Genomic DNA, 8,443 nt, shown 5'->3' on the forward strand with positions numbered 1-8,443 from the left:
TAGTTGAATTGGTTAAACTGAACCAAACCAGCTATTACTAACATTAAATAAAATAATAGACTACAGGTTACAGTTAGGTTAGATAATTGTCTAATTGGTTAGGTCACCAATTAGACTGTTGAGCAGGATTTTCATTCTGGGTAAATAACTGAGATGGAAAATTAGAATGTTTTGAGTTGACCTGCCTTAAATTTAAGTTGCTTTAATGCAAAATTTGAAAGCAATCAGATTATTAAGTATATCTGACTCAAAGTGTTTGTGTTTCATCTAACTTGTTAACTTGATTTGAAAAAACTTGTGTTACCAATTGAAGTAATTTTTCAAGTTGGTCCAACAATTCCCATTTCTCATTGAGTACACAACTGCTACTTTTTGCTGTTTTCATGAGATAACAAGATAACTGAACTCATGAGAAAAACAAGTGTTTTTATCTCGGGACAACAAAATAATTAACTTGTGACCTTTGGATTTCAGCAGTAAAGGAAATATCTGCAAGTATGGTCGTTACCAGCTTGAACTCCTTTCTCTGTTTTTTTTTTTACCATAAAACTGTCTAATTTTACATGACAAAAAGTGTAACTAAATACTCATGATAACTCAAAAGCATTGGTACCTTCTGTTGAAAACAATCACACTACTAATCAGCCATTATAAAATCATCAAATTATTAGAACCTATTCACTGAAACAATATGAAGGCCAGGGTTGGGAGTGTTACTCTAAAAGTGTATTCTGATACAGTTACTTATTACCTCGCCAAATATAGAGCTGCAACTAACAATTGTTTTGATCATTGAGTAACTGGTTGATCATTTTCTTAATTAATTGATTAGTTATTTGGTCTATAAAATGCAAGAAAATGGTGAAAAAGTCCAAGATGACGTCCTCAAATGTCTTGTTTTGTACACAACTCAAAAATATTCAGTTTACTGTCGGAGAGGAGTAAAGAAACCAGAAAATACTCACATTTAAGAAGCTGAAATCAGAGATTTTTTTAATTTATTTTTTAATTAAAAAATGACTGAAAAAGGATTGATCAATTATCAGAACAGATTCAGATTAATTTAATAGTGGATTAATATCAGAGTAATTATTGCTGCTCTAAGTGTTTTATGTTGGTTGTTAGAAATATTAGTTCATCTTTCTGTTTCTTCCTTTATTGTGCACAATTTATTGATTGATTTAAAGACGAAAATTGTGAAATTTTCCCCATATTAATGAACTACAACTGTAATTTGATTGCATCTTTTTATTTGCAACTGTAATGGAATACAGTAATCTTTATTTGTATCCAGATTATGTAATCCATTACTCCCCAGGCCTGATGAAGGCATAAATCCATGTGATCACAAAGTGTGAGAAAGTACAGCCTTTGTTCTATATTTACTCTCCCGAGGTGAGACATGAACCACTGTTGCTTGTTAATAGTTTGTGTGTCTCCACACACACACACACACACACACACACACACACACACACACACACACACACACACACACACACACACACACAGGAACATTCTGAGTACCAGCTGGATTTAAAGCTCTGGGGGTTTTGTTGTTAGATTCAGCGTGGGTGGTAGTGTTCATAATAACTGCAACAATCTCCTATACAATAACCAAGACACCATATGAGGACAAACTGTCCCCAGTCTTTGTCCATCATCCTGTTGTGGTTTGTCTCCCAGCTCTTGAGTCCTGTCTGATCCCTCTGATCTGTGCTGTGAGTTCACCACCTCACCGCTGACGGTCACCTGTTCTGAACTGAGGCTCATTGTGTTGTTGCACTAACAACACTAACAACATAGAAATGGAGTAAGAGAAGAAGAGTGAGACTGACCTGTGGTCTGATCCTCATGATGTCCTCATGGCAGAGATCCTCTACTTGTACTGTGTGTCACTGCGTTCAGATCAGCTTCAAGTGTTCGCCTCACTCTGCTCTGTAGTCACTTATAGAATCTGGGCCAGTAGAATCATACCAGTCCAACAGGGGATAATGCTCTCTCTCTCTTCTCTCTCTCTCTATCTCTCCCATGCTCTTTCTCCCTCTCTCTCCCTCTCAAATTTAAATTTCAAATTTTTCAAACTACTTCATTGGCATGACGTAACTTCTGCCCAACAGGAAAAAGGCAAAAACTTCATTTTTTGTCAAAAAAAAAGTTCTAATCATTTTTGTGACGTTAAAGAATGAAATCCTTTGTCATGTGGACAAATATCTTCTCTCAAATGTGTTTTATTTTGAAGAAAATAGGAGGTTGAAATTACATTAACTGCGAAAAGCCACAGAGGAACCACAGCAAACCACCATAACTTCATTTACTGTATTCTAACAAGTCAAATATCTGCAAGAAAATGAAGTAATATGTCAACTATGTCCATTACACAACTATATATAACAACAGCATAGAAAAATATTAAAATAAGAGCACAGAGTCATAACTCTCAGACTCTGATTCCAGGTGTGAAAATGCATTGCATTAAAATGATCAATCAGTGTCATATTTTATTGGAAAAGGTTTGATGGCTTTTAATATTATTTCTGTTGCAGCATATTGACTTTTATACTTAAAATTTCAATTTTATTTTATTCGAATATAAATATTAGTACCTCCAAATGCTCAGAAACATCCCAAAATCACTGAAATAATTTAATTTAGGAACGTCACAAGTGTACCATAATATAATAATAAATGTTGTAAATAAATAATGATTAAAACAATAATTGTGTTGTCAATAATAGTTGTACACTCTGAGAGGTTACTGCCCTTTTCTTTTGTAGAACTGTGCTGCGAAAGCAAAGCATTTCTGAAAAGGCTAAACACAATGACTATAACAACAACAACAGACTATAACAAATAACATACTACAGAAAAATAAAAATACTACAACAAAGGAGCATATTACAGAAAATAAACACACTACAAAACATAACAAATATCATGTACAAGTGTACATCAATAACCATGAGTGTGGCATAACTGTCTCTCTGTTTCAATTCAGTTTCAATTTAATCAGCTTTATTGGCATGACGTTTTAGACCAAACATGTTGCCAAAGCACAAAATCACATTATACACAATATACGGCGATCAGGCATAACATTATGACCTGCCAAAACAGCCCTGAACCGAAAGGGTGCACATGGTCTGCAACAATGTTTAGGTAGGTGGTACGTGTCAAAGTAACATCCACATGGATGGCAGGACCCAAGGTTTCCTAGAAGAACATTGTCCAAAGCATCACACTGCCTCTGCCGGCTTGCCTTCTTCCCATAGTGCATCCTGGTGCCATGTGTTCCCCAGGTAAGCGACGCACACGCACCCGGCCATCCATATGATGTAAAAGAAAACGTGATTCATCAGACCAGGCCACCTTCTTCCATTGCTCCATGGTCCAGTTCTGATGATCACTCATTGTTGGTGCTTTCAGTGGTGCACAGGGGTCAACATGAACACCCTGACTGGTCTGCAGCTGTGCAGCTCCATACACAACAAACTGTGATACACTGTGTATTCTGACACCTTTCTATCAGAACCAGCATTAACTTCTTCAGTAATCTGAGGAACAGTAGCTCGTCTGTTGGATCGGACCACACAGACCAGCCTTCACTCCCTACATGCATCAATGAGCCTTGGCCATCCATGACCCTGTCGCCGGTTCACCACTGTTCCTTCCTTGGACCATTTTTGATAGATACAGACCACTGCAGACCAGGAACACTCCACAAGAGCTGCAGTTTTGGAGATGCTCTGACCCAGTCATCTAACCATCACAATTTGGCTCTTATCAAACTCACTCAAATCATTACGCTTGCCCATTTTTCCTGCTTCAGAAACATCAACTTTGAGGACAAAATGTTCACTTTCTGCCTAATATATCCCAGCCACTAACAGGTGTCATGATGAAGAGATAATCAGTGTTATTCACTTCACCTGTCAGTGGTCTTAATGTTATGACTGATTGGTGCATATAATATATTATACAGTAAATAGTGGATAAAGATGAAAAAGGAAAAGAAAATAATAATAAAACTTACACTGAGAGATTTCTTGCTTCGTGACATCCAGTATCATATTCTCCTGCCAGTTCTACTGCTCTGCCATCCTCTCAGAGGGTTTGAATGAGTTTCTAATTTCCTTGTATTTGGGGTACAGTCAGTTATGAGAAAATGAGTTTCTGTTTCAACTTCTCCTGTTCCACCGTGCACACAGCTTCTTTTCATTCTTTCCAGCTGTTCTTTTTTATGGAGACCACATTCAATTTTAGTTTATGGTCACTGAGTCTATATTTTGGGTTTGTCTTTTTGTATCTTGCCCAATTTGAGTTACAAAAATGTATTTATTGATTGAATTTCTTTTACACTGGTTGAAATATTTTAGTTTATTGTCTTTATTTATTTGTTTTACTCTCTCTCTCCTGTCCTCTCTCTGATTTATAGAAACTACCAAAATAATATCTTTATTTTCTAAGAAATCATCTGCACTGTTGACAGAATATGGCTTAGACCTGCTCTAATTAATAAAATAGATAACACTGAAATTGAATTGAATTTATTTCTTTGGCTGCAGGTTTAAATGGAGAGAAAAAAAAGTTTCATCATTTAACTATTGATTCAATTTAGGAAATATTTCTACCTTTTACTGCATTTAAAACAGATTTAATTTACCCAAAGCGATATATCCAAAATAAAAGAACCTTAATTGGTATTATTGGTGACTCCTGCGGTTAGTCTACAATTTCATGTCAAAATGGCCTCTAAATAAAATATGAATATTTTTCATAGCTTGTTGTGGTCTCCAGCCAGCAGGTGGCAGTGTGCGCTACTGGCCGACATTTTTACTGCAGAAGAAGAATCAACACAGCTAGCTAACAGCTAGCTAATGTCTCCAAAGTAAGAGCACTGAATTAAAATGCGTGTCAGAGTTTTTTCGTTCGTGTCTCTGAGGTCCTGAGCTTTTGACACCGTGTCTTTCCGTCAGTTCACGGGACGGACACACACACCGCGACACCTGGAGCCACTTCAGCTACATGTCAGACTAAGCTAACTTAGCTCAGCTATGGAGAAGAGGTTCAGTCAGTGGAAGCAGCAGTGTCTGAACAAGCTGGACCTCAGTAAGAAGGGCAGTGTGGACGAAGACATTGAACATGTGGTGTCTCTGCTCAACAGCTGTGAGGAGTACTTCACCACCAGCTCCTGCTCCGGGAGAGTCATCCTCATCGACGGGGTTAGAGACAAGCTGTATTGAGGACAAGTCCTCTGTTTACAGACTGTCCTAACTAACTGACAACGGTCGAACAGAGGCGTTCATAGCGGTGTCTTCTGCCTTCAATTTATTGCTGGAATTTTATTTAAAATAACTAAAACTCATTGAATATTAGTAGAGCTACCATCACTAATTGATTAGCTGCTTATTAATCGATTACTAAATTTATCGCCAAATGTTTTGATAATAGATTAATCAGTTTGAGTATTTTTTTTTAAAAGAAAAAAATAAATGTTCTTTTTCTCAGCATTTTAAATATAATGATTTTTTATTTCTTTACTTTTCTGTAGGGCTGCACAATTAATCGAAATTTTATTGAAATCACAATAAAGCTTTCTGCAAAAGGACGAACAATATTTGTCAAAAAACATTTAAATGAATGACTGTTGTGAGGCAGACGTCCTGTCCTACAAATCAGATTCTATAAACTTAAAAAAAAGTCTTTATTTGGTACAGATTCCTGCAAAAAATCACATCATAGTCATTTTAACATGTGATGTCAAAATTATCATTACCTCTAATATCACAAATCATATCACAATTGCAGTATCAGTCAAAATAATCGCAATAGATCGTTTTTCAATGGCTCAGCTCTACTCCTCTATGACAGCAAACTGAATATCTTTAGGTTCTGAGTAAAACAACAATTTCACTATTTTCTGACATTTTAAAACAAACTGCTATTAATTGATTAATGGAGGGGAAAAACAACCGATTAATTGACTTTGAAAATAATCATTAGTCGCAGCCTGAAATATTAACACAGCATCTTGTCCTCTAACAGTAGTCTGCTGTATATTGTTGTTGCTTTGGTTATTAACATCGTTTCCTGTCTTGTCTCTTGTCCTCCAGGCTCCAGAGAGAAATGATGTCCAGAAACAGAACTGTGTTTGGCTGTTTGTCTCACACCAGAAATGCACTTTGGAAGACCTGGTGAGACATAATGGACTTATGTACAGCGATATGTCATCTAATAATGTGTAGTCAGTTTTAACGAGAGAAAGCGTGAATGCTGATTGTTGAAAAGCTGATGCAAAACTAAATTGCTGGCTTTAAAAGTTGAATAATACCAGTAATGTATGAAAAATGTGGAATAGTGTAAGGTTTGTTAAAAACGCTGACGCTAAAATGCATTGCCAGCTTGAATTCTTATGTATTTTAAAATATGAAGGACTAGGCACAAGTTTAAAAAAGTATGAATAGTTGGAGAAGTGGGAGAATGATTAGGGATGTAAAATATAGTGTAAGCTGGGAACTAAACTGCATAGCTGGCTTCACTGTACTAGTATTTAATATTAACAAGTGTACACTGTGTTGGTTCCTCAGATGTCTGCTCTGGACAGGTCCAGTGGAGATGCAGTGTTCAAGTTTGAACCCTTCGTGCTCCATGTTCAGTGTAGGCGGCTGGATGATGCACAGCTGATGGTGAGAACGACAGTTTATGTGTCTGTGTCTGGTGTTGAACAATTCCAGTGTAAAGTTATTATGCACTCTGTGAAGAGTGGGACATACAACACCACACAGCTCCATGCTGCTGCTTATTATTAACATTATTAAAAGTTTGCCCAAGGATTGATTCTTACAAACTGAGATTAAAGCACCATATTAGTCATTTTACATGTTTAACCAGCTGTTACACACACACTTCACTGTATGGTCAGAGATCTTACAAAGCCCACCATACTGTAAGTCTGTAGGCTGGTTTTTGTCTTGGCACCACATGTCTGTATGTAGTACAACGAGCAGCAACAGCTTCTTATTATTTTGTCTCCCACATGTCAAATACAGTCATGATTGTTGCAGGTATTAGTCAAATCCTCAGGCATTACCAGGGAAACTGAGTTATGACCACTTAACGTTTTTTTCTTCAGGCAGTCAACATGGTATAATCAGGATAATGCCCCTAGAGGTGTCTGTAATCAGGAATTAAGGACGATTAAGGACGATGTGAAGGCCAGAATCATACTCCGTTGCCTCCTTGGAGGGGATGCCGCGTCGGGCATTATCCTTCACATATACACACTAGTACATGGACTGCACTTGAAAGTCATTTTCGGCATATTAAATGAACTGAACAGTCAGTCCCTGAAATGTCTCATCTCTCCTCCAGCACTCAGTGGCCATCAACTCAGGCTTCAGGAATTCTGGTCTCACTGTCGGCAAGTCAGGAAAAATCATCACGGTATGCTTTGTGACATATTTCCAGGATGGTGGACATGGCTACAGTTGCTCTAACTTTAATAGCATTGCACTTTGAACAGTAAAAAACAGTAGAAATAGCATTTTGCTTTGCTGCATGTGTTGCTTCCACGTATTGTGTAAAAGGAGTAAATGAATCTTTGATGTATTTTGTCCCTTTAGGCAGTCCGTAGCACCCACGGATTGGAGGTTCCTCTCAGCCATGAAGGAAAGCTCCTGGTTGGACAAGAATACATCCATTTCCTTACTCAGATAGCCAATCAGAAGATGGAGGAGAATCTTAGACGGATCCAGAGGTCAGTTTGCTGTTCACTGATTGGTCAAACTAACAGTGACTGTTACTTGCAGGGAGTTCCGATTTTTTATTATTTCTGTTTTGTTGGTCATCTCAATCTCAAGGTTTTACCAGAATCTCCAGTCAGCCCTGCACACAGGGAACCTCCAAAAACTACAAGTCCCAGATCCTCCCATCTCACAGGTACTACAAGATTCCCCTGTCAGACTAGAGACAGAAAAGAGGGGAGAATCAGAAAAAAAGGAGGAGAAGAACAAAACAAGTGTGTACAAACGGAGGCGGAAGAGAGAACAACACCGTCAGACTGACTGTTGCCATGGTGACGGGTCCAGCAGCGAGCCAGAACTGGATGACTGTCTGGATCTGTTCACATGAAATAACAGATGCTCCTTTTATCGCTGACAGGGTGATGGTGTCGCTCTCATGTGGATGTTTCAGTGCTGATTATTCATTTTATTTGACGGAGCAGGAGTCTGCATCACACAGAAGATCACCATGGTAACCTGCACTGCACCACTAACCTGCTCTGAGGCAGGTTTAACTCAGCTGATGAGTTTAAAATGAGCAGACTGCCTAGAGATGAATCAGCTCCCTGGAATAATGGATCATTTACAGGATCCCAACATGGACACAAGTACTGCAATTATAATAAAATGAAAAGTAATAAAAATATTTTTATACATCAAGA

The 8,443-nt window shown here is 37.8% G+C and overlaps 1 protein-coding gene across 1 annotated transcript; it reads left to right on the forward strand.

The window, feature by feature from the left end:
* Positions 1-5,039: 5,039 nt before the first annotated feature.
* tyw3 (tRNA-yW synthesizing protein 3 homolog (S. cerevisiae)) lies at positions 5,040-8,443 on the forward strand. Its single transcript, XM_084732233.1, has 6 exons — positions 5,040-5,222; positions 6,114-6,194; positions 6,588-6,686; positions 7,372-7,443; positions 7,623-7,756; positions 7,860-8,443. The coding sequence occupies exons 1-6, from the start codon at positions 5,055-5,057 to the stop codon at positions 8,128-8,130; spliced, it is 825 nt and encodes a 274-aa protein (XP_084588359.1). The 5' UTR covers positions 5,040-5,054; the 3' UTR covers positions 8,131-8,443.

Source organism: Lutjanus erythropterus, chromosome 12 (assembly GCF_056507025.1).
Source record: "Lutjanus erythropterus isolate fLutEry1 chromosome 12, fLutEry1.hap2, whole genome shotgun sequence".
NCBI lineage: Eukaryota > Metazoa > Chordata > Actinopteri > Lutjaniformes > Lutjanidae > Lutjanus > Lutjanus erythropterus.